At 40.1% G+C, this 27293-nt stretch overlaps 1 protein-coding gene across 8 annotated transcripts in view; it reads left to right on the forward strand.

Annotated features, from left to right (window-relative positions):
- Ash1l (ASH1 like histone lysine methyltransferase) overlaps positions 1-27293 on the forward strand; it is a 128962-nt gene that overhangs the window by 38544 nt on the left and 63125 nt on the right. For 5 of the 8 annotated variants that reach the window (XM_006501142.3, XM_006501141.3, XM_017319499.2 and 2 more), the window contains 2 exons: positions 12816-12917; positions 18185-18920. In XM_006501142.3, coding sequence (XP_006501205.1) covers positions 12816-12917; positions 18185-18920 — 838 coding nt within the window. Of the gene's footprint in view, positions 1-10770; positions 10968-12815; positions 12918-18184; positions 18921-27293 lie in introns of those variants that run through there. The other 3 variants (XR_001783666.2, XM_017319502.1, XM_017319500.2) reach the window with 2 other exon arrangements.

A 27293-nucleotide genomic window follows, 5' to 3' on the forward strand; every position in this document is an offset into this window, starting at 1 on the left:
GATGGCATTCTTTTCTGACTTTGGGTGCCATGCATCCATGTGGTGCATCTACGTGCAATACGTGCAAACACTCATACACACAAAATAAATACATATTTTTTAAAAACTAAAAGAAAAAGCTGAGTGGTAGTGGTACATATCTTTAATCCCAGCACTTGGGAGGCAGAGACTTACCAGAGGCAGGCAGACCTCTGTAAGTTTGAGGCCAGCCTGGTCTACATAGTGAGTTCCAGGACAGCCAAGGCTACACAGTGTAACCCTGTGTTCACAAAACAAAAACAAACAAAACAAAATAGCTTTAGCTTTCTATCTTACAAGACATGGATCTATATCTTAAAGAGAAGTTAAGCTATGGGATAGAGGGCAGAGATACAACCCTATATTGCTGTCTACAACAGTCTGAGTAGTTATTTTTATAAAACCTTTTCAACGTCTTGTTTGTTATGTTTTTAAAAAAGGGTTTGTACTGCAATCCTCCCCCTTGTGAGTGAGATTATATTGGTAGGTAGGTGGCTGTAAAGGTGCCTTGAATGGGGTCCAATCCAATACGGTGTAAAACCTTACATAGGTCACAAAGTTTTCATAAAGTAGTTAAGACATTTTTTTTTAAATAAATGGAATCTTTTTGTGAGATGTCTAGAAAATTATGGGCTTTTAACTAAGAAAGAAAGCTATATGCTTAGGCCTTACTCACAATTCATTACTATTTTGACAGTTATTTGAAGTACCTATATATAAAAGAAATGTGGCCTCCATTTCAAATCCTGTTAATGTGTTAGAATTCTTGACTCTTGGCTGGTCCTAAGATGAGCTTCTTCCCTTCCCCCGTGCTCTTACCTGTCTGTCTATCCTGTCTCAGAATCTATGTGAGAGGGTGCACCTAATGATGAGTGCTGTACAGTAGCCATGTTAGAACGACACACGGACTGAAGAGATGGCTCAGTGGTTAAGAGCACTTGTTGTTGCAGAGAACCTAAGTTATATCCCCAGCACCCCCATGGTGGCTCACAAACATCTGTGACTCCTGTTCCAGGGACTCCAATACCCTCCTCTGACCTTCTTAGGTTTCAGGCACACGTGTGATATACAGACACAGATGAGGAAAACACTCATAAACCTGGGGGCCAGGGTGGGGGAGACAGTTTGCAACACTAAGAAGATAGGCAAGAAAATGTGAGGTCATGCTTAGCTACATAGCAAATAGCAAGACTGCATAACAAGTTCTTGTCTCAAAGACCTGATTGGGTGGAAGGGTTGTCCAAACATAGGTGAAGGGGCTAGAGAGATGCCTTATTCTTAATAGACCTAAAACCCATCCAAGTGTGGTGGCATGTGCCTGTAATCACAGCTAAAGATTGGAGGAGACCTAGACCAATCCCTGGCATTCATTGCCCAGCCAATCTAGCCAGTCCATGAACTCCATGTTCAATTAAGAGACCCTGTCTCAAGAAATAAGGTAGAGAGGTGCTGGCAAAATCGTACAGTCCTGTGATACTTGCTGCCAAATCTGATGACCTGAGTTCAATTCCTGGACCCCACATTGTGAAAGGAGAAAACTGAAGTCCTGTGAGTGCACCTATATAGGCTGTGGCATGCTTCCCACTTCAGGATATGTGGTGAGGTCAGAGGACAACTTGTGAGAGTAAGTTCTTTCCTTCTAATGTGTGTTCTAGGATCAGATTTGGTAGTAAGCACCATTCTATGCTTCAGCATCAGCCTCCGAGGTTTCTTAACTTTATTGTCAAGCTTACCCAGTACTAGCCATATGTGGAGTATGCACAAGCCTATAATCTAAGCACCCTGGAGGCAAGGGACAGAGGGACCTATAGATCAGCCTGGGCTTTATCAGTTATATTGTCTCAGTTTGAGAGCAATCTGTTGAGTTTCTGCAGGCTGAAGAATAAATGGAAAGTGAAAAAAATGTAAATAAGAAAAGCTGAATTGGGGTTGGCGAGATGGTTCAGAGAGTAAGAGTATTGGCTGCTCTCCTGAAGGCCCTGAGTTCAAATCCCAGCATCCACATGGTGGCTCACAACCACCCGTGGTGAGATCCAGTGCCCTCTTCTGGAACATCTGAAGACAGCTACAGTGTACTAATAAATAAATCTTTTTTTAAAAAAAGAGAAGAGATGGGTTGTACTAATTAGGATGCTTGCACACACCTTTAATCACAGCACTATGGAATCAGAGGCAGTCGGATCTCTGTAACTTTGAAGCTACACTGGTCTACATAGCAAGCTTTAGTTCTGCCAGGATTACATAGACTATGACTCAAAAAAATTAGTTTATCCCTCTAAATCATGCTTTAACACTTTCATAGCAATTCTAATGGGTTTGTTTACTGTTTTTGTGCGTTCGTGTTTGTGTGTGTGTGATTTTTTTTTGTTTGTTTGTTTGTGGTTACTTTTGTTGGTAGTCTATTCTTGAATTGTAAAGGTTTTTAAAACAGCATTGTTTTAAATTGATCTCCAAGGTTTATCGTTGTTTTCCTTATATAACTTAAAGTTCATTATGTTGAAATGCCCCCCTCACAGTGTTAAAAATCATCACCTTTGAAATATTATATTTGTGACACAATTTTCTTTTTTTTGGTTTTTTTTTTTTTTTTTTTTTTTTGGTTTTTTAGAGACAGGGTTTCTCTGTGTAGCCCTGGCTGTCCTGGAACTCACTTTGTAGACCAGGCTGGCCTCGAACTCAGAAATCCGCCTGCCTTTGCTTCCAGAGTGCTGGGATTAAAGGCGTGCGCCACCACCGCCTTGTGTGACACAACTTTCAGTGGCAAGACTTGGAACAATTCAAGTCACTAAATAATGCTAATAATGTTGTGTAGAACCTTAAAATAAATACACAATTGTTAATGCTGATCCAACTAAATGATTGGCTAAATAAATGAAAGGACACAAGTTCTATACAGAGCAACTTGAAGTGATGCATGAAGATTTTCCCCTTTCAAGGGGTGGAATTTCTTTTTTATCTTTTTTTAATGTGTATATGGTGTTTTGCTTGCATGTGTCTGAAACACATATAGTGTCCTGTCTCCTTCAAGGCCAGAAGAGGCTGTTAGATCCTCTGGAACTGGGATTACAGATGGTTTTTAACTGGCCTACATGTAGGAGCTGGAAAAGGAGCCTGAAACCTCTGCAAAAGCAGCCAGTGCACTTAAGCACTGAGCCATCTCTCCAGCCCTGGGACTCCTTGCATGTTAACTGCACGTACTGACTTATTTTCAAAGAATAGACTGGGGAGATGACACATAGTAACGAAGGCTAAGGTTAACTTAACCTGTGAGTAGGCAAAGTGATTGTATATTCCCTGACATGCTGCAAGTAGGGAGCTCCGGGCATCAGATCTCCAGGTGATTGTGAGCCAGCTGACATGAGTGCTGGGAAGTGAATAGAGGCCCTCTGAAAGAACACTAAGTGCCCTCAACCCTCAGCCACTCCTCCACCCCCTAACAGGTTCACTTTTAATTTCCCTTTTTATCTTATGTGTATGGGTATTTTGCCTGCATGTACGTCTGCATCACTTGCATTCAGAGGCATGTAGAGGGTATCAGATCCACAGATAATTACAACTTATAGGTGATTATGAACTACTGTGTAGGTGTTGGGACTTGAACCTGGGTCCTCTGGAGGGTGCTCTTAATCCCTGAATTATCTCTCCAGACCTAATTTAGGGATTTCTTTGTTGAGACAGGGTTTTTCTGCAAGGATTTGGCTGTTCTAGAACTCACTATTTAGATCAGGCTGGCCTCAAACACAGAGATCTGCCTGCCTTTGTCTCCAAGAGCTGTGATTGAAGGTGTGTATCAGAATGACAAGCAGCTTTTTTTGTTTTTTGGGTTTTTTTTTTCTTTTTTGTTTGTTTGTTTAAAGGCAGATTTTGTAATATAGCTCAGCCTGGCTTCAAACTCAGGGTCCCCTGCCTCAGCCTCTGAATGCTGGGATTATGGGAGTGTGCCTCCAAAACTTTAGGTACATGCTATCAAACTGAGCTTGTCTGTAGTATATTTAGCTCATAGCCAGCTGTGCGTGGCAGAACATTCTGTTTTCAAAGTGGACAAGGAAGAGTGGATGGTGGAACAGTATGAATGATTGACCGCATGTAAACATTACATGTTATACTTCAGGCATTCCACTATTTTGTCCCTCCTGAAAAAATCAAATGACTTAGTTTTTGTTTGTTTTGGAATAACTCTGAAGACACATTGGTTTTGTCTGTCTGTCTCTCCCTCTCCCTTCTTCCTCCCCCTCCCTCTGTCCCTTTCTCCCTCTCTCTCTTATTTTAAAGCATACTTAGTTTTGTTTCCTTTTTTTACCTGAAGGGGATAAACATCAGTTGATGAAAATATCCTGGTTTTGACACTTTCTCTAGAGTTTTATTGGAGATACACCCATAAGTAAAGTATAAGCATGCAGAGGTAAGGGTTTAAAATAGATTGTGATGGTTCTGGGAGGTTTCCAGAGAATTCCATTTTAATGTGATCTAACTTGGGAATTGTAGGGAATTTTCTAATTAGAGGAAGGAAATACACTTTGTTTGGGGTTCTGTTGTTTGTTTTTAGCTTAAAAACGACCAGCACAGACTCTGAACCCTTCCTTCCTGCAGTGCATTTAACTGATGAGGTATATGGACTATGGTCAGAAACAACTGCTTTTATTAAGAGCCAGCTTTTTTGTCACTTTTCAACTTGACAAGAAACTTTTAATGCTGTTCAAGAGATTCAGAACATAAATCCAGGACCAAACAAAACAAAACAAAACCTTTAGCAACATCTTCAAATATTGGAGATGAAGAAATAGCTCAACAGTTAAAATGCCAGAGCTGACATGAATGTAAGGCTGACATAGCAGCCTGCCTATAATTCTAGCCTTAGCAGGTAGAGATGGGGAGTCTCCAAGCAATCTGACAAGCAAAACTGTCAGTATCAACAAGCTTTTGGTTTGATTAAGGAGTCCCTACTTCAGTTACTAATGTTGATTAGCAATTGGGAATGAGTCCTAACATCAACCTCAGTCAGACATCCCAGTGTACACCTACAGGCATGTATGCCCACACATGCTAACCAGTACACATATGCACACTACACACACTTAAAACTAAAATGTGTGCAGTGCTTTAATTGTATTGAGAAGAAGTGATTTGTTATAAATCTAGTATGAAATACTGTTTTGAAATAAGTCTATATTTTTTTTAACTCACTAATAAGCATCATTTTAAATCTAGCACATTCTTCCATGGTTAGCCCAAAGATATTTCTAGCATTGGAAACATCAGACATTTTGCTCATTTAAATAATTTCCTATTTATTAGAGTGTTTACTGTTAAATTCCAAGTAAGGTATATATGACATGTAGTATATAAATTTGTAAAAAGCCTTTAATATAAATTTAGACCGAAGGTTCCAGATTTTCTTGTTTGTTTGTTTGTTTGTTTGTTTGTTTTGAGTCAAGAGTCTCACTATGTAGTTCTGGCTACCTAGTAATTCACCGTGTAGACCAGGGTAGCTTGCCTCTACCTCCTGAGTGCTGGAATTAAAGGTAGATGCCATCTTGCCTGTTGACTGTGTTCTTTTCTAATTCATATTTAGCATCATTAAAGTTGATGTTTTAGTGTGGAATGGTTAGGGCCTCAGTGAAGTAGTAGGTTGGATCTTTATTTTATACTGTTTTATGTTTATTTTCTGAGAGGAGAATTTAACTATATCCTTGCTTTTTGGCCAATCTACCTATCTCTGACTATCATATGCTAGAATTAAAGTTTTGGGCCACCGTGCATAGCTATTTTTTAAAATTATTTTTATATTTTTATTCAAGTCTGAATGAGAATGTATGTCTTTGTGTATGTCCACATACATATGAATATATCTTTGCTTACATTTGGGAATGGTGGAGCTCACCTTTAATCCCAGTACATGCAGGCTGGAGAGATGGCTCAGCGATTAAGAACACTGACTGCTCTTCCAAAGATCCTGAGTTCAAATCCCAGCAATCACATGGTGGCTCACAACTATTCGTAATGAGATCTGATGCCCTCTTCTGGTGTGTCTAAAGACAGCTACAGTGTACTTACATATAATAAATAAATAAATCTTTAAAAAAAAATCCAGTACTTGAAAGGCAGTGAGCAACAGGTGGATCTACAAAGCAAGTTCCAGGACAGCCAGGGCTACATAGAAAAACCCTGTCCTTAAAAAAACTGGGGGTAGGGGTAGGGTGTATGCCCTAATATGTGTGTGAAGATAAGTCAAAAAATTCTGAGAGTCCATTCTCTCTGGTGTGGCTTCAGGGATCAGGCTTGCTCAGCAAATACTTTGAATTTGTTTAGAGTCAACTCATTGGACTGTGTGTTCATGTTTTCTTTGTGATTTTTCTACCTTTCTACATACAGAGACACTTAGCACCAACGGCAGTTTTCTCTATTGATTGTAATAACTTCAACAGTTTGACTCTTTGCTTATACCCAGATATCTGAAAATAGTATTCATTTTTATAGTAGATGTGATCAATATTTTCATAAGTAATAAATCAACCTTAGAACAGCTTTTTAGTCTTCAGTTATTTCTGTGGATTGTATAAGATTAGATTTTCTTAAGACATTTTATCAGCCTGTATGCCAGTCATGAGTAACTCATTTCCAGAACATTTTTTTTCTTATTTCTTTTTTTAATATTATTTTTTAATTTAATTTTTACACTTAGTATTTCACTTCCTGATCCCCAACCACACTCCAACTGTTCCACATCCCGCATCTCTTCCCCTTCCCATCCCATCTCCATGTAGATATCCCACCCACCACCCCACCTGACCTCTAAACTCCATGGGGCCTCCAGTCTCTTGGGGGTTAGGTGCATCATCTCTGAATGAACACAGAGCCAGAAGTCCTCTTCTGTATGTGTGTTGGGGCCCTCATATCAGCTGGTGTAGGCTGTCTGTTTGGTGGCCCAGTGTTTGAGAGATCTTGGGGGTCCAGATTAATTGAGACTGCTGGTCTTCCTACAGGATTGCCCTTCACCTCAACTTCTTTCAGCCTTCCCTAATTCAACAACAGGGGTCGGCTGCTTCTGTCTATCAGTTGAGTGCAAATATCTGCATCTGACTCTTTTAGCTGCTTGTTGGGTCTTTCAGAGGGTAGTCATGATAGATCCCCTTTTGTGAGAGCTCCTAGCGTCAGTAATAGTGTCAGGCCTTGGGACCTCCCCTTGAACTGGATCCCATTTTGGGCCGGTCACTGGACCTTCTTTTCCTCTGGCTCCTCTCCATTTCTATCCCTGTAATTCCTTCAGACAGGTACAATTATGGGTCAGAGATGTGACTGTGGGATGGCAACCTAATTCCTCACTTGATGTCCTGTCTTCCTGCTGGAGGTCGGCTCTATAAGTTCCCTCACACTACTCTTGGGCATTTCATCTAATCCTGAATCCTGAGATTCTCTTACCTCCCAGGTCTCTGGTGCATTCTGGGGTATCCCCCCAACCTCCTATTTCCTTAGGATTCCTGTTTACATTCTGCTGGCCCTCGGGGCTTCAGTCCTTTTCTCTCACCCAATACCAGATCAGGTTCCCCACTCTGCCCCACTCCCCCCACATCCCATCCACTTTATATATTTATATATTTATGTATGTGAGTACACAGCTGCTCTCTTCAGATGCACCAGAAGAAGTCTTTGGATCCCATTACAGATGGTTGTGACCTACCATGTGGTTGCTAGGAATTGAACTCGGGACTTCTGGAAGTGTAGTCAGTGCTCTTAACCACTGAGCCACCTCTCCAGCCTGTAAAATTGGATTATTATACCTAATCCAGGGAGTTCTTTTTTTCCCTTTTCAATTTTCTGGCATTTTACCCCATATACTTTGTATGTACAATCTATACCAGCTTTCCCTTTTGTTTAAATTGATACAAATATCTTTTCAAGGCCTTGTCTTATAAGTTATCATATAATGGACAAATGAAATTCAGAAAGCCTATAATTAAAAAGGCTTTTCCACATATTTTTAGTTCTTATATCCCTGTTTGTATTATCCTAGTTTGTGATAACTTGAGTTTCCCTCCTTGGTAGTACTCTTCCTTCGTTACACAAATGCCTTATTACCAGCAAATATTGAGAATCGACTCCCAGCTATGCAGGTCCATCTCTAAGTTCAAGGCCCACCTGATCTACAGAACAAGTTTTCAGGACCAGTAAGGCTATAACATAGAGAAATTCTGTTTCGAGAAACAAAATAAAAAACAAAACAAAGAATTGACTCCCAACAATTACCATACCTTTAGTATTAAAAGTCCAGTATATTTAAGCACATCTTCTTTGTTTCTGTGTAATTATTGCTTTACTCGTTGTGTATGTAGTTTCTAAATTTCTAGGCTGTGGTCTGGGTGCTGACACCCAGTAATGTTTCTAACCAAAAATTCAATGAACTGAAAATTTTCCATCTATATTCCTTATTTCCTAAGGTATTTCATTATGTGTTTGTTTTTTTTTTTTTCCATTTTTTATTAGGTATTTAGCTCTTTTACATTTCCAATGCTATACCAAAAGTCCCCCTTACCCACCCACCCCCACTCCCCTACCCACCCACTCCCCCCCTTTGGCCCTGGCGTTCCCCTGTACCGGGGCACACAAAGTCTGCGTGTCCAATGGGCCTCTCTTTCCAGTGATGGCCGACTAGGCCATCTTTTGATACATATGCAGCTAGAGTCAAGAGCTCAGGGGTACTGGTTAGTTCATAATGTTGTTCCACCTATAGGGTTGAAGATCCCTTTAGCTCCTTGGGTACTTTCTCTAGCTCCTCCATTGGGAGCCCTGTGATCCATCCATTAGCTGACTGTGAGCATCCACTTCTGTGTTTGCTAGGCCCCGGCATAGTCTCACAAGAGACAGCTACATCTGGGTCCTTTCAGTAAAATCTTGCTAGTGTATGCAATGGTGTCAGCATTTGGAAGCTGATTATGGGGTGGATCCCTGGATATGGCAGTCTCTACATGGTCCATCCTTTCATCTCAGCTCCATACTTTGTTTCTGTAACTCCTTCCATGGGTGTTTTGTTCCCACTTCTAAGGAGGGGCATAGTGTCCACACTTCAGTCTTCATTTTTCTTGAGTTTCATGTGTTTAGGAAATTGTATCTTATATCGTGGGTATCCTAGGTTTTAAATAGAAATGGGAAATTACGGAAAATTATGATCTCTACTTTTTTGTTGTTGTTGTCTGTCTCTCTGTCTCTCCTTTTTCTGTGTGTGTGTGTGTGTGTGTGTGTGTGTGTGTGTGTGTGTGTGTGTGTGTGTGTTTGAGGCAGTATCAGATTTTCCTGAACTTAAATCCATAGCAACACATTATTCTGTGAGGAATGGAATCTTTGCACATCTTAGCTGGCAAATCTTACTTTACCGTAAATGAAACAGGTAATATTTCTTCCAAGCTAGGTACAGCAACAAAGTAGTTACCCCCCTTAGAAAACGACTATGAATTAGAAGAACCCAAAAAATAAGTAGAGAAAGCAGAAAATTGCTTTGTCCTTTGTCAGAGAACAGGACAGACACCCAGACACCTGATTCCAGTCCCTCTGTTGGTGCATCTGGTGTTGTTGCTGTGGTTTAGATCATCCCCCACTCCCATCCCTAGAGAAGCCAAGGTGAGATTGGAAGGCTAATTTCAGATGCCTTTCTAGCCGTCTTGCAAGGCCTCGCCTGCCCTAGGTATACTTGTTTAGGAGGACATCTTTAATTGTATTCGCTTGGTATGTTTAAAGTGAATGTTTAATAACTGCAAGTTGGCTTCAGCTCCCTCGTTGGCCATAAGTGTCTGTTCTTCAATAGTGAATGTTGACTTAAATGTGTCAGTTACATATTTATTTAACATCTAAAAATTATTTCACAATAATGTTGATTGTAGTGTAGTGGTACACAAGACCCTGTGCTCGATAATTGACATTCTCTCCCCAAGAAAGAGATAGCCCATGACCAATATTAGGACCCTCTTCATATGTAATATTCACTAACATTTATAAGCCACAGTAGATTTTGTAAGGTAATATTAGTATTACAGTATTCCATTTTGGGACGCAACACAGCCCTGTGATTTAGAGTAACTTTAATAAGCCAGACTTAGGTATGTTTATTTGCCTTCATCCTGATCCTTAATTTGCTAAAGAATGAAGAATCAAACCTAGGTTGCTTTTCTCCATAATCCATATAGTTAACAATGTCCTGTGTTCTACTCTGTACTTCATTTTGTCTTATATTTGAAAATACAGATAAGATGGGTTTCTGCTAGAATAGACATGTGAGTTCTCTCTGAATATTCTCTTATTCTTCCCTGATTACCCAGCTGCATAATAAAACTTAAGGCAGTATTTTTATGGATTTCACATGACTTAAGCCAATTTTAAAATACTCTGTACATCTTTAACAGGTTGCTACTTCTTGCTTATAAGTTGTAACATTGCTTTCCAGTCTTAAATCTTTTTACTTTACATCATTGAACACTGTTTTTTCACTGTTCCTCTTACTGTTTCTATTAGCACTGTTTTTGGTCATATCTCAGGGATACAATACAACTTTATTCTCTAAATTGCACTATTGTTAACAGCTCTACTCTATGAAAAGGGATTCGAGCATACTTTTAAAAGTGAAAAATGAAAGCCTTCCTGAATTTTTTACTCCATTCTTCTGTTAAATCCTAATAGTACGCTGCTGGTGTCCATTACTTTCAGAAAATGAAAAATGGCTCAGAAGCTAAGTGAGCTAAGCCATCTCTCTCTCAATTGTTTCAGTTTCTCAGGAATTGCTGTACAGTGCTGCCAATAACGATCTCCGGGGATCTGACCCCCCATTCCACCTCCCACTGCCTCTTCAGCAGCTCCAGAGGCCACCAAAAGAAGGAGCTTTGAAGAAAGTGCCTGTTCCCTCTTTTACCCTGAGGTGGGTGAGGCCAGGCAGGGTGATTCTCAGGATATCCTGATGATCAAAGGTATAGTTGAAGAGTGTCTTGAAGATGACCAAGACATTTGGGGAAAGTTAACAGATAGCCTAGAAACTGAAGTTAGAACCCAAGAACAGAAGGCACAAATGTCATCTGAGATGTAGTGCATGGTGACATGTATAACCTTCAATCAGTTCTCAGAGGGCAGACTAGTGAGCTCTTCTTTACACCTCCTTCCTCCCACCTCCATAGTATCAATCCAGACACCAGGCTTGGAAAATACACCCAATAGCTGTAGTTTATAACTGAGAGAAGACTTCATTAAGAGCCTTCTTAAACCAACCCCATTTATTCCCTGGCACTTAATCTCCACTGCTTGCTCAGTCATCAGGAATGATGATAGAGCTCAATGATGTCTCAGCTTCTCGGCCACTGCTGTTTTCTGTCTTGTCTGCAGGTCTGGGTAGGAAGAATGTATCTATCTGGTCCGTATATGAAATGTTCCGTGTTAATTCTTTTTTCATTGATGCCTTGACCTTCTTCAGTGTTTTATTATAGCATACTGTTTAGCTCTGTAGAGAACTCTTTATGTGAACCACACTCCATGGGGATTTACTGTACTGCTAGTTTTCAAATCCCTTTTGTATCTCTTTGAAATTCAAGACTAAACAATCTTTATTCTTGAGTAGATCTTACATCAGCCATCACTGTATTTTAGAAGTAAGGTGCACTGTTTACAACATCATTTTCCCCAGTATCTGACATCTCATCTTGAATGGCAAGTTAGACATCTTACCTAGTCAGTACTGCCAGTAGCCTACTAAGAGAATAACTGCAGTGGTGTGACTTAAGAAACTGTTTAAAACAAAAACAAAGTTCATAATCTGCATTTTCTCCTAGAAAAAGGGAAATCATAGAAACTTAGCTCCAGTCGTTTCTTCTGGTACTGTACTGTTGTTGAGAGATTAAATCTTGTCTTCACTAGAGAGTGGATCCTGAACGCTCTCCTCTCAAGCCTTTGCTCTCTTGCCTTCTGTGCCTCCAGTTGTATGTTGAAGCTTATTTTACAGACATTTTAAAAAGTGAATGCTTCTAAATCTTTGGCAAATACAAAATCAATATGTATTTTCAGCAGCTGTCCTTTTAGGTTATTAGGGAAGAGGTACTAAAAACAATTTTTTTTGCAGGAAAATAATAATTTCTGAACATCATTTTCTCCTGAGCAAGAGATGTACTAAATTATGCTGCATAAATTTGGAGTTTTTGCTAAAATTAAAAGATTTTTTGAAGGGAAATTGAATGTTTTTATGAGGTAACCTTAAGTGTATACCATTAAAGATGTATTCCACAAATAAGCTAGTAACCAGTTCTTCTTGAATTTTCTATAGAAGAGAACAGAAAGTAAAAATTAATTTGCAAATTATATAAAATGGACTTGAGACCCAACCACCTACCTTTTTATCTGAATTCATTAAAAGAGATGCCTAAGTTGGATATGACTTTCCCACATCAGTTATTTCTCAATTAGTTGTATTATGTTTTGTTTGTTGATTTATATTGTTCATTTTAATATAAAATAACAGTTAGACTTGATTTTCATAAGCAAATACTTTAATATTTCATAGTGATGGTACATAAAACTAAATCGCTATTTTTATTTTACCTTTAAAACTAGTTTTCTCTCTGCTAATATACAAATTTTATGATATTTTGGAAATTCTGTTAGCAACATCAAGCATGGTTTATCCTCCACCGCTTTTTATTGTGAGCTGACCCATCATGTATTACAGGGAACAGCAGTGACAGCAGCTAAAGGTCACTGTTGTGACACAGCATGCTTTCGCACTTACGTAGTCGGGAATGGTCATCCTATGATTTCTTTTTCTTTCTTCCCAGGTTCCCAGTCAGCTTCCGATAAACCTTCCCAGCGATCATCAGAAAGCACAAATTGTAGCCCTACTCGTAAAAGGTCTTCATCTGAGAGTACTTCTTCAACAGGTGAGTGCTATTGTTTTACCAGATTTTCAAAATAGTTTCCTATCTGGGATTTGAGATTAACAAATCTGTAAAGCAAACTAAAGTGGCCTTGTCATCTCAGTATCACTGATAATGTATACTGAAAAAATTCAATAGTTTTACTTTCAAAAAAGAAATGTGAGGGCACTGAAGCAATGGCTTAGCAGTTAAGAGCATGTACTCTTTCTGCAGAGGACCTGACCATGGGGAGCTGACTCCATTGGCCTCTGTAGGGCTCTGCATCTGTGCACATACTCAGACTTAACATGCATACGCATTTTTTTTTTTTACTTGACTTGATGTAAAAGAGTGTATTCTGTAATATATGGCTTGAAGCCCTTTAATAAATTTTTATTGTCAGTTACATTGTTACATGCCTATAATCTGAGCAGTTGGGAGGTAGAAGTAGAATTAGGAGTTTAAGGTCACCCATTAAATAGTTAAAGATAAATGTCCCATTAAGTACTTAATTAAAAAATATAAAGTGAGCTGGTAATCCCAGCACTGGAGAGAGTGAGGCAAGAAATACTGCCATGAGTTTGGGGCCAGCTTTGCAAGACCCTGTCTGAAATATACATACGATAATAATTATAAGGTCCAAAAATGTTGATCAGTTGATAGAGTGCTTTTCTAGTATGCATGCACAAAACCCTGGTTTCTTTCTCCAGCACAGCCCTATATGTAGTACATGTCTAGGCTCTACTCTCAAAAGAATAATTAGAAAACATTGCTGGAAAATATTTCATTGTTTAAAACGTGATTTTCCAAACCAACCTATATGTGCAGTGTTAAATTGCTTTGAATGACAGGCTGATTCTAAAATATATTTCATTGTATTTTTAAAATGTAGAGTGATAAGGATTTCACAGTGGCACATCTATTTAGTTACATTGCTGTGTTTTTACATGTTACCCTGTGTCTGTGCTTACAAATGCCCATACATATCATGTTGCATGAGAACCTACGTTAAATCACCAGTGACACACAAAGCAGAAGACGTATATATCAGACGTAAAATACTAGAGCAGTTTCATTCTTTTAGAAACAAAATTTGAAGATGTATGTATGGCTTAATGTAAACCATAGCCTGGGGAGATGGCTCAGGGAGTAAAGTGCCTGCACACAGCACAAAGCCCTGAGTTGGTGCCTCAGCACCCATGCAAAGGCCACGTATAGCAAACATGTCAACTTGGACTCCAGAGCTAAAGGTGTGGAGACAGACCAGTTTATTCAGGTTGATGAATTCTAGGTTCAGTGCAAGACCCTGTTTCAAAAAAAGTGAAGATGGAAAAAGACACCCAACATTGTGCTCTGGCCTCTTCAAAGATATACCTATATACATGTACCTGCATGTATGTGTGCATATACTACCTACACAAACATGTACATACAGCATACATACCCACAAAAAGACAGTTGAAATTAGTGAAAGAATAGACAGTCAGCTCCTGGGCCTGAACAGCTCCATAACAAGTCAGTCTGGACCACCTGTCCTCAGAAGGTCAATTAACCAAGTAATAGGGAGAAGCAGAAAAGGAATATTTATCCTCTGTACCTATACTAAGTGAGGCACAAACAGGTCCTTTATTTATTTATTTATTATATTATATTATATTATATTATATTATATTATATTATATTATTTGTGTGGCAAGGGCACAGGACAGAGGTCAAAGGACGATTTATAAGTCAGTAATACCTTTTCACGTTGTGGGTTCCAGGGATGAAACTCAGGTCATGAGGCCTGGTAGCAAGTTCCTTTACCCACTGAGCTATCTGGATTACCCTATACATTGCCTTTTGATTCATTTCTGGTTAGAGTGTTGTTGGTATTATGGACGGGTTGTTCAGCTGTTTGTTTTAAGACCCAAGGTTTTATTGTATAGTTGAGGATGGCCTAGAATCATTGTATAGCTCAGCCTGGGATAGAAATTAAAGAAGTCCTGTCTCAACCTCAGAAGTAGGAGGACTGCAGTGTGAGCTAGCTCTCCTGTCCTTTCAGCATGTTCCTCACAAACATGAAGACAAGTCTTCTTAACTCAGATGTCAGCTACCTGGCTTTATGAAGGGAGAGGACTGTATTCCATGGAAAGTTTAACTTGATATAGGTTTCTATGAAAATTTTAAAACCATAAAACTAAAAAAATCTTCTTGACCTTGGAATAGACAAAGATTTCCTTTACATCCCCAAGACAGAATTTCTCTGTGCAGTCCTGGCTGTCCTAGAACTTGTACTGTAGACCAGGATGGCCTTTAACTCACAGAGATCCGCCTGCCTCTGCCTCTTGAGTGCTGGGACTGCTCCAAGGTGTGCTCTACTACCACCCAGCCAAGACTTCTGAGCCAGGCAGGAGGCTAGGGTAAAAGGAGCACTTTGAGTTTAAGACCAGCCTGGAGTACATAGGGAGGTCCAGTACTTTGCACAGTATTATGACATATGCGTATAATCCCAGCACTGGGGTCTAGAGATAGTTTCAATTTGGAACCAGCCTTTAATATATTCGTAATAGGGAGGGAGGGAGGGAGGGAAGTAACATTATTTTAGTGGGTCATGGATGTGATTCATACCTGAAATTTCAATGCTACTTAAGCCTATGTTCTCTGCTTCTCTAGAGGCTGATACATGCCCTGACCATTTAGGACCTTAAGCTTAAGCCTATGTAACTGGGGACAAATAAGTAAAAGAATAACATTTTCTTCACCAGTTTAAAAACGAAACATTTTCTTTTTGTTATTGGTTAAGGCTGATAGTCCTAGCACTAGAGAGGATAAAGCAGGCAGATAACTACTATTTCTTAGCTAGTCTGGGCTAGCCTGGCATTGATACCCCCTTAACGCCCCCCCCTAAAAAAAAAAAAAACAGGTTGGTGTGCTACTTGCATGCCTGTAGCTCTGTCAGATGGAAGGTAGATAGATGCAGGAGTTCAAAGCCAGTCTGGGCTACATGAGACCCTAAAAACAGGGAGCTGAATTGTAGGAAGCAGAGAGAGAGAGAAAGACAGACAGGAGAAAAGTATATGTTAGCCAAAGGAAGAGGAGGGAGAGGAGAAAATAAAAAGTACAAGCAAAGCTGGTTGACAGAGCATAAGAAGAAGAAAGCAAGCTGGCCTTGGATCCCAGCACTCAGGAGGAGGAGGCAAGTGAATGTTCAGGAGTGGGGCCACCTGGGTTAAATAATAAGACTCTGTTTCATTTTAAGAGAAAAAAAAAAAAGATTTGGATATAAGCAAGGAAAATAGGGAAGGATGAGATAGTTCATTAAAAGCACATGCTACTAAGCCTAAAGACTTATGATATAAGACCCCCCCCACACTTGATAACGAGGCACCCTGGCCTCTCCATACATGAGCTATTGCACAAATACTTTGTCCACACTAAGTTAAATTTTATACCCCATAATTTTCTGTTTTTATTCAATCAATCAATTTGTTTAATTTTTTTCCAGATAGGATTTCTCTGCATAGTCTTGGCTGTCCCAGATTGATCTCATACTCACAGAGATTTTCCTGCCTCTGCTTCCTGAGTGCTGGGACTAAAGGCGTGTGCCACCACCACCACCCGGCTAATCTATTTAAAACATACATGGATGTGTTCTCCCCCCTCATTAAATCAGTTAGTTCTCTTTCTCTAGAGAACCCTAACTAATACAGGGATAAACTTGTTAGCCCTTTATTATAGCTCTGATTATTAAACCAAGCTTGGGCTGAAGAGATGGCCCCGCCGGTGAGCAGATGCTGCTTGATCCTGGCAACCTGGGCTCAGCCCCCAAGTCCACATCAAAGTGGAGGAAGTGCTGAGGACAGAAAGTCGTCCTGTGATCTCCATGCATGCACTGTTCCATGTACACACGCACATCATGTATACAAAATGAAACAGAAGTTCTTTTAAAAAGAGAATCTCCTACGGGCATGCTCAACCCCTTCAGAACACCGCCCTTGTCAGCCTGACAAACAAACATCCACTTTTAAGCTGTAACTTCCAACCCTCGTTCATACACTCTCAGGATGTGAAATGTACTCAGTCCAACTTTTAAAATCTCCATCCCTAGAAAAGTTCTTTGTCTTGGAGCTAGAGAAATGACTTAGTGGTTCACCACATTTAATGTTTTTAAAAAAGATATATGTTTGGTTCCAATTAAAAATAATAAGATGGCTATCTCATGAGAAACCCCAAGATTAGCATCCTTCCTCCTTCCCCTCACTCCCCACACAAATGTAAGTTTGGATTCACATGAACATATAGACAAACAAAAGCCACAGGTATATGACTTAATTCTAGGACATAGGCAGCTAAGGGAGGAGGATAACCTTTACAGTGAATTCCAGGTCAGCCTGGAAGCAGTACAACACCTTGTTTAAAAACACTAGAGCCGGGCGTGGTGGCGCACGTTTTTAATCCCAGCATTCGGGAGGCAGAGGCAGGCGGATTTCTGAGTTCAGCCTGGTCTAAAAAGTGAGTCCCAGGACAGCCAGGGCTACACAGGGAAATCCTGTCTCGGAAAGAAAAAAAAGAAAAAAAAAAAAAAAAAAACACTAGAGAAGGAAGGGAAAGAACCCATCTTGCTCAGGATTTAGCTGAATGGTAAACATCTTGCTTCAAATGGGCAAGCCTCTGAATTTCATCTTCAGTGCTCAGAAAGAAAGACAAGTTTGGATCTTTATCCAGTCTCTGTTTAGCCCTTAATATTTATCTTTTGTCAGTATAGAAAGGCATGGTACACACTTGTAATTACAGCATGTGGGGACATTGACACGAGGAATTTAAGATGATCCACTAATAGAGTGTCTTCAAACTTGGTAGACTTAAGGCCATCTTGAGCTCCAGAAAACCCATCTTAACAAAGTAAATACGAACTGGAAGATGGGTTGGTAGTTAGAGCTCCGCTGCTCACCAGCTTCAGCGGTCCTGACTCCCTCTTCTGGCTCCATGGGCAACTGTATGAACATGCGATACACATATATATAAGTCAAAATAAAGATTTAATTAATAAAGTTAAAAGCTGGTTTGTTTGTTTGGTTTTGTTTTTGTTTTTTTACATATAATCCTAGCATTCAAGAGGCAGAGGCAAGGCAGATTAGTCATTAGTTAGTTCAAGACCAGTTTGATTTGCATAGTGAATTCTGAGCTGGCGGAGGCTTCCAAGCACAACCTTGTCTCAAAAGGCTGAGAAGCAAACATAAAGAGACAAAGTAATTTAGATTACGAAGTGACCAAATTTTTGTCTGTGTGTGCTGTGTTGTCTCTTTTAGTGAATGGAGTTCCTTCCAGAAGTCCCAGATTGGTTGCTTCTATGGATGATTCTGTAGACAGTCTGTTGCAGCGGATAGTACATCACGATGAGCAAGAGTCCATGGAGAAAAACGGTGATGCTTCCATTACAACTGTGTCTGCACCACCTTCTTCCAGTCCAGGCCATAGCTACAGCAAGGAGCGAGCCTTAGGTAAATCAGACAGCCTTCTAGTGCCTGCAGTCCCGAATGACTCTTGCAGTAATATCCCACTTCTTTCTGAAAAGTCAGCAAGTAGGTGTTCCCCCCATCACATCAAGAGAAGTGTAGTTGAAGCTATGCAACGCCAAGCTCGGAAAATGTGCAATTATGACAAAATCTTGGCCACCAAGAAAAACCTGGACCATGTTAATAAAATTTTAAAAGCCAAAAAACTTCAAAGGCAGGCCAGGACAGGAAACAATTTTGTGAAACGCAGACCAGGTCGACCTCGGAAATGCCCCCTCCAAGCAGTGGTGTCAATGCAAGCCTTCCAGGCCGCCCAGTTTGTCAGCCCGGAATTGAATGAAGGCGAAGACATGTCCCTGCACCTAAGTCCAGACACAGTCACTGATGTGATCGAGGCTGTGGTTCAGAGTGTGAACCTCACTTCAGAACATAAGAAGGGGGTGAAGAGGAAAAATTGGCTGTTAGAAGAACAGACTAGGAAAAAGCAGAAGACAGTACCAGAGGAAGAAGAGCAAGAAAACAATAAAAGGTAATATCTTTCTTAAAATATTATGATCTGAATAACAGTAGTTAACGTCTTTATTTTATGACTTATTTTTCTTGTGTGAGCGCATGCATGCTATGGCAGGTGTAGGGTAACCCCAAGGACAACTCATGGGGCCTCTGCCAGCTTGTGGGTCCCAGCATCAAACTCGGCCCATTGGGCTTGGCAGCAAGCATCTTTCCTGGTGACCTATCTCCCTAACCCCAGCCTGAGTGTCTCTGAACTGTAATTTATTTATGTAGCCAAATCTTAAAACCTGGTTTTTACGATGGGAAGACGGTTTGGGTGAGGTACTTGGGCATGCCAGTGACTCCAGGCTGAAAGGGAGTGATCTGGAGTTGGAAGGACAATCTAAGCTGTACTAACAGTGTATCGTAAGCCACCTGATAAAGGTGGCCAAAAAGCAAACATACATGCATGCATGCATACATACATACATACATACATACATACATACATACATATGTACATACACACACACATATAGTAAAAGAACTTAAAGATTCAAAATACAAAACTCCTTTTAGGAAATGAATTTAAAAGTCTGCTGTGACACAGGGCCAAAGAAAAAAAAGAAAAGAAAAATTTTTGAGGCATTTTCTTCGTAGCCTGACTGGCCTAGAATGTAAACTAGCTTTGCTCTCATAAATGTCAGCCTAAGATGTGAGTATGTGCCACTATACCCAGCTTCAATCCATTGATCAGTTCCTCCATCCCTTCTTTCCTGTCCTCCCCTCCTCCATTCTCACACTCACTGTGGGGGGTGGGGGTGTTATTTTGTTTTCTGCTCTACAGTTTGGATATTGTTGAGACAGGATCTAATAACTCCATGTACCCCCTTTTGCCTCCTAACCCCCTAAAACCTAACATCCTGCTTTCTGTTTTATGATTTTTGGCTACTCTTAAGTCCTGCTTATTACTGAAATCATATAGTATATGTCTATTTGTGGCTGGTTTATTTCACTGAATACGGTGTGCTCAAAGGGAGTTGCTACAGAGCCTCCGTAAAGACTCTTGGGTCTGTTTCCTTTTCTGAGTCCTGACTTTTCCACTCGTTTTCTTTTGTATAATGCCAGAGCCTAAAAATATGTTTTCTCTGGTACAGTCCACTCCTCTGAATCTGCCTTGCTTTTGACATGAATTGGGCATAACTTAAAAAGGCCTGGCTTGCTTTCCTCCTCTTCTCCATCTCCTTTCTCCAGGCAGCTGTGGAAATGTGTGGCTTAGCTGCCCTGCAAGTTTTCTCTTTTCTTTTTAACATTTTTGGAAAATTTTTCTTTAGTCAGTTATTATGGCATAGGCTTTTCATCTCAGCACTCAGGAGGTAGAAACAAGAGGGATCTCTGAGTTTAAGCCAGGCTGGTAGATATAGCTAGTGCCAGGGAAGCTAGGACTACAGAGAGACCCTTGTCTCAGGATTAATAAATTGGTTAGTTGTTGAGGTTTGGTCTTTGACTGTGTAGTGTAATGCTAACTGTGGGCCCCCTAGACCTGGTTGCCCCCAAGTTATTTCCGATTGGTATATAAAGATGCCAGCATCTAGTACATGATCTGGTTTTAGGGTTCCCAGGCTGGCTGGGCTGGAGGAAATCACGGGGAGGGAGGAGATAAGGAGGAAGAAAAAGTTGCCATGGTTAGGAGTTGTAAAAACATGGCTCTGAAATTAAGAGCAGCCCAGATGAAACATAGTAAATAATAACTCAGGGTTATTGATAAAAAAGAGACTTTAATAGCATAAAGGGTAGATATCGGCCCAGCTCTCGTGTAAGGCTTTTTGTAAATATAAAGGTTGTATGTGTCTTTTTTTTTTTGGTTTTTCGAAACAGGGTTTCTCTGTATAGCCCTGGCTGTCCTGGAACTCACTTTGTAGACCAGGCTGGCCTCGAACTCAGAAATCCGCCTGCCTCTGCCTCCCAAGTGCTGGAATTAAAGGCGTGTGCCACCACCACCCAGCTTGTATATATATGTCTTTTATCCACTCAAAGTTGGGGTAGAAACCCCAGTTTGGGATTAAAAATTCTAAAATAATTAGTAAATTAACGATTTTTTATATGTATGAGTATTTGCCTACATGTATGGCTGTGCAGCATTTGTATGCTGGTGTTCACAGAGACCAAAAGAATGTATCAGATCCCCTGGAAGTAGAGTCCCATTCATGCATGAGTGCTGAGACTTCGACCTAGGCCCTCTAGAAGCAGCCAGTGCTCTTCACCACTGAGCTTCTCTTTAGTTTCTGAATGTTTCTTTTTATGTCCAGGAAGGTCATTATTTCATAAAATATCAAAACAACAACTGTGAAAGGAAAAAAGAGTTGGTTCTCTCCTTCCATCATGTGGGTTCTAGGAACTGAACTCAAGGCAGCTTGGCAGCAACTACCTTTCCTCACTAAACCATATCCCTAGTCTCATAGTTTATTTTTGTTTGGTTCATGTTTGGTTTGTTTGTTGGGAGGGTGGGAGGTTGTGGTTGGGGTAAGTTTTTGGTTTTGGTATTTGTTTTTGTGACAGGGTCTCACTACATATCCCAATCTGGTCTGGAACCTGATATGTAGATCAATGTGACCTACAATTTACAGAGATCTGGCTACCTCTGCTGGGATTAAAGGGAATGTACCACAATGCCTGGATTGACAATTTCTGGATGTACAATTTTTTTCCTTTAAAAATTTTAAATTAGATGTATGCATTTCATCTGTGAGTGCTTTGCCTGCCTATATGTATGTGCCACTACATGCAGGCTTGGTATCCTTGGAGGTCAGACAAGTTCCCTTAGAAATGGAATTAAAGCGGGTTAAACCACCATTTGTCTGAAAGAAATTGGTTCCTCTCTGAGAACAAGTGCTCTTAACCACTGAGCCATCTCTCCATCCCCAAATTTAACTCATGGTTGTTGGTGTTTTTGTTGTTGTTGTTGTTTTCATGGATGTTTTGTCTGAATGTATCTATGTGTACCACATATATGCCTGATACTCATGGAGGCCAGAAAATGTCAGATCTCATGGGGCTGGAGCTAAAAACAGTTGTAAACTGCCCTGTGAGTTACAGGAATCATCAAATGTGGGACCTTTAGAAAAATAGCCAGACCTTTTAACTTCTGAGCTGTTTCTCCAGCTCCTGAAAAATTGTCTGATACTTATAAGGTCTGTTTTATTTTCCAAGAGATTTAAAGGTAACATGAAAGGGGAGTAGTGTTTGTGTGTGTGTGTGTGTGTGTGTGTGTGTGTGTGTGTGTGTGTATTTTCTATCATGTGTGTGTGTTGAACATAGTAGCCCTAAGAAGGTAGCAGATGACTTGGACTTAGAGTTAGATAGTTGGAAGCTACCATATGGATTCTATTGCTGGAAAGTCGAACCTTTGTCATCTGGAAGAACAGCACGTGCTCTTCCCCCAATGAGCCATGTTTCCAGCCCCTAAGTGTTTTTGTTTTATGAAATCTCAAAAGCAGCAACCATAAGAGTAAACATTGTTATTCTGGATTGTAAGTTTGGATTTCTATATACCAAAAAGCATCCTGACAAGTAAAACATAACTCCACTATGGTAGGGTGTATTTACAAGACATGCTGTTCATAATTTACTGGTATCCAGAATAGATAAAGAGAGAAAACAGTTGGTCTATGGATGTAATCTCACACTCATGATGTACACAGGAGGATTTTTGGGGTTTTGTTGTTGTTTTAATTACCTGTGTCACTATGTACATTTGAATATAGGTACCCACAGAGGCCAGAAGAGAGTGTCGGCTGCCTTCGGCTGAACTTAGAATCAGTTGTGAGTTGCTTGACATGTTACTGAGAACTGAATTCAGATCTTCTAAAAAGCTGTTTGAACTCTAAACTGCTGAGCCATTTTTACAACTGAGTATGAGAACTATTGCAAGTTGTAATGAGAGTTCAGGCAGAGTTACAAAGCAAGACTGCATCGTAAAGCCAAAAAATACAACCTAAGAAACAAGACATGGCTATGCTCAAAAGTTTGAGATTAGCCTCACCTGTATAATAAGTTCAGAGTTAGCCTGTAGTGCATGGGGGAAACACCCACACTCAGGTCCTGTAGCTCAGCTGAAGGAGGTTTGCCTAACATGGGTTAGATCTCTAGCACCACATAAAACTGGCATGATGGTGTAGTCTTGTAAATTCCAGCTCTAAGAAGGGCTATGCAGGAAGATCCAGAATGTTAGATCATCCTTGGATGTGTAGCAAGGTCAAGACCAGTGTGATCTGAGAAAACAAAAAGCAAGCACGCAAACAACAATAACAAAACCCCAAAACTTAGAAGGGATGTATTTCAATGATAGAGCTCTTAAGTTTCATGCTACAGACCCTGTGTTCAATCCCCAGGCCCCCTTCACTCCAGAATAAGACAGTTCTCAGACCTTGATGTCCTCACATAGCAGAGTCACTATATTACTTACAATTGGATGTTAGAGCAGGACTGGAATCAGTTTGGCTCTACATGATGAAGAAAAGATAACAATCCAGTCCATAGTGTTAGGGCCAAGTCAAAGACCAACAAGGTTACTTAAAATATCCATCCTAGGGCTGGAGCAAGTGGGGCCAGAGCAAGCGGGGCGGGAGGTGGGGGGTGTGGAAAAAAACCCGTCCTGGACCTCACAGCTAATTTAATGGCATTCCAGATACAGGCATTTGTCTTTGATTCTGTTGTTTTATTTGTTTGTCTTCATAGGCAGGGTCTCACTGCATTGTTTGATTTGACTTTGACCTTGCTTTCATAGTATTGACAGGCCTTGAATTCACCATCCTTTCTGCCTTAGCCTCTAGCATCTATTTTCCTTTCCTTTCTTTTTATTGCTTTTGTTTTTTGCTGGGGTTGTTTCAGATTTTCTTTTATTTTTGCATTTCTTTTTAGTTTTAGATGATGGGTCTTCACACATGCTAAGTACCTACTCTTCTTCTGAGTTACATCCTCCATTCGGACATGTTCATTGCTAACAAACTCCAAACAGATTTGATGTATATGTTCCATGAGCAACACTTGAAATATTACTACTATGAAGAATTCATATATGTCACATGATATCAGAAAACATTTGCTTTGTTTTATATATATATATATATATATATATATATATATATATATATATATATATACACACACACATACATACACACACACACACACACACACACATCATGTGGTTGCTGGGAATTTGAATTCAGGACCTCTGCTCACTCTGGTCTGCCCCACTCCACTTGCTCCAGCCCTGCTCAGCCCGGCCTAAAGATTTATTTATTACTATATTTACACTGTAGCTATCTTCAGACACTCCAGAAGAGGGCATCAGATCTCATTACAGATGGTTGTGAGCCACCATGTGGTTGCTGGGATTTGAACTCAGGACCTTCAGAAGAGCAGTCAGTGCTCTTAACCTTTGAGCCATCTCTCCAGCCCCAAAACATTTGTTTTTTTTTAGGCAGGAGAATGAAATGTAGTCACATGAAAACATTTGGATTGTAAGGGTAGCAGTTAAAACAATCCCTTCTAACATAATGAGATGAATCCTGTATATGCACAACTTGTTTAACATTTGAAATAAATGTACAGTAATAGGTTAAAGAAGAAAATTATATTAATAGATATAGGAACATCATTTGACAAAATATAAATTGTATTTACAACTTTAAAAAAGGGGGTTAAGTAGCTATTACTCAAGCTCTGGGGCATCCAGTGTTTATGCATTTGCAGGCACATTATTTAAAAGTAAAATATTTTTAGTGAAAAATCAACTCTACAGCAAAGCTGGAAATGGTGACCCAACCCTGTAATCCCAGCACCGTAACAGGTACTGTTCTGAGTTCTGGGCCAACCTGAGCTTCAGAATGAGACTCTGTCTCAAAAAAAAAAAAAAGTCTAGTAATAGAGACTGAGGACATGGCCCCTGGGTCTGGGAACTGAGTTCAGATCCCACAAGACCCACATAAATTCTAGATAGACATGACAGCCCACCTGTATTTCCAGTCACAGAGGTGGAGACAAGGGATCCTAGGAGCAAGCTGGCGAGCTCTAGTCACCATTTCATCGTTTTGTGGGTTAGATTGAGAGTTTATCAGATAAGGTAGAAAAGCAATTGAGCATGATTCATCCTGTCTCCCTCGAAACCCTGATCTGCACGCACACACTCCCATTCTCATGCTTGTACACATACACCACACACACACACACACACACACACACACACACACACACACATATAAAAGGAAGAGGAGTTACACAAGTCAAACTTTGTTGGTGGTTGGAAAGCTAAATACTATTCAGATGTCATAACTTTCTAATGTTCTATATAGATTTGGGGAACTATCCATCAAAGTCCCAATGACACTTTATAAAAATAGAAAAGTGTAGCTTGGTTGGTAGGCTGTTCTTATAATCCCAGACTTCAAGAAGCTGAGGCAAGTGTATTGCTATGCGTTCCAGGCCACCTTGGAGTATAGAGTGACACCCTGTTTCATATGGATGGATGGATGGATGGATGGATGGATGGATGGATGGATGGATGGATGGATGGATGAGCGAGCAAACAACAAAATCAACATGGCAGTGAACATACCTTCCAAAACATTTGAGATAAACTATTTGGTCAGTTACTATAAAGGATTTCTAAAACTCAGTAAGATAAAGAAAACACAGGGAATTGACCAAGAAACTGTATAGACATTTTCTCAGAGAGTATATAAAAATATACACTCAGTATAAATAATAAACTCATAAAGAAGTCCTAGTACTCTGTAGCCATTATAATTCATAGTAAGGATAAGGGATGGAAAAATAAAGGAGAATTTATGAACTATATGGAGATACCCTAGGTGTCTACTCAAGAAGTAGAGTGACCTTAAATACCAGTATTTATAATGCATTTTAACATTAGACAAAGGCAAACACCAAAGTTTATCTGTAGATAAGTGGTAGTTTTACATCTAATGACTTACTATTTGGCCTTAACAATAAGACTTTTTAGAAAACTACTTCTGTTGTATGTTGTACACATGGGCTTATCCTGTCAGAGTAGTCACAAGTCCTAGGGCAACTCTGCGTTGTCATTTCCCTTTCTGGAGATCAAACTTAGGTGTCAGGCTTGCATAGCTGGTGATTTACCTCCTGAGCCATCTTGCTGTAGTGCTTTCAATATGCTTGGCCCAGGGAATGGCACTATTAGGAGGTGTGGTCTAATAGTGTGTGGAGGAAGTATGTCACTGTAGATACGGGCAATGAGACCCTCCTCCAGCACCATGCCTGCCTAGATACTACCATGTTTTCTGCCATAATAATAATGGACTGACCCACAGTACTGTAAGCCAGCCTCAATGAAACGTTGTCTGATATAGAAGTTGCTGTGATCATGGTGTCTCTTCACATCAGTGAATCCCTAACTAAAACACTGGTCCTAGATAAACTTTTAAAAAGATGAAATACAAGTGAAATAAGCTGAACGATCCCAAGCATTCCATGTAGCACCTGTGTTGTAGATGTTGTAGTGTTCATGACTGGGCTCCATAACTCTCTACTTTGATCAGTTGTGGGTTTCTGTAATGTTTGGTTGCAAAGAGAACTTGTCTTGGTGGCAGGTGAGAGTTACACTTACATGGGGATATGAAGTAGAAACTTAAGAGTTCTTTGTAAGGTCGGTTGTGTTGGATGGTGTTTTGCTGGGACAAACACGTGAAGGAATGTTTTCCTGAAGTGGACACAGGTAAGAAGCTAAGACAGACTTTGAACAAAGCAGACAGAGGGAAAAAGGATGTTCTGCTAAAGCAAGCATATAAAAGGACACGTGATGAAGGATTCTTTGTTAACAACACACGTTTTGATCTTCCTTACACTGTGTAGTTGAGCTCCTTTTGTTGGGACTCCATAGAGAGAAACACTATAAAACTTCTGGTGGTGGGCTGGAGAGATGGCTCAGTGGTTAAGAGCACCGACTGTTCTTCCAGAGGTCCTGAGTTTGATTCCCAGCAAACACATGGTGGCTCACAGCCATCTGTAATGGGATCTGATGCCCTCTTCTGGTGTGTCTGAAGACAGTGTACTCATATACAGAATATGTATAAATCTTTAAGAAAAAAAAAATCCAACTTTTGGTGGTGTGCTGCGGTTTCTTGCCTCTTCTGTTTCTGCTGCTGATAGCTGAACTGCCGATTTCTAAACAACAGATGGGAGTTGTTCCAAAGAACCTTTCTAAACAGGTCCACTTTCCCCATACCTTTTTTTCCCCCACTACCTTTGGTGGGCCTCAAAGGAGGTTAAAGTGTTTAAAAACCACTATTAAATATATGTTTTGAATTATATTACAGGTATAGGGTAAATAGTTAAAGTGTAGATAGGGATTCTGCTGGTTTAGTAA

The sequence above is a fragment of the Mus musculus genome, chromosome 3 (genome assembly GCF_000001635.26).
Source record: "Mus musculus strain C57BL/6J chromosome 3, GRCm38.p6 C57BL/6J".
Lineage (NCBI taxonomy): Eukaryota > Metazoa > Chordata > Mammalia > Rodentia > Muridae > Mus > Mus musculus.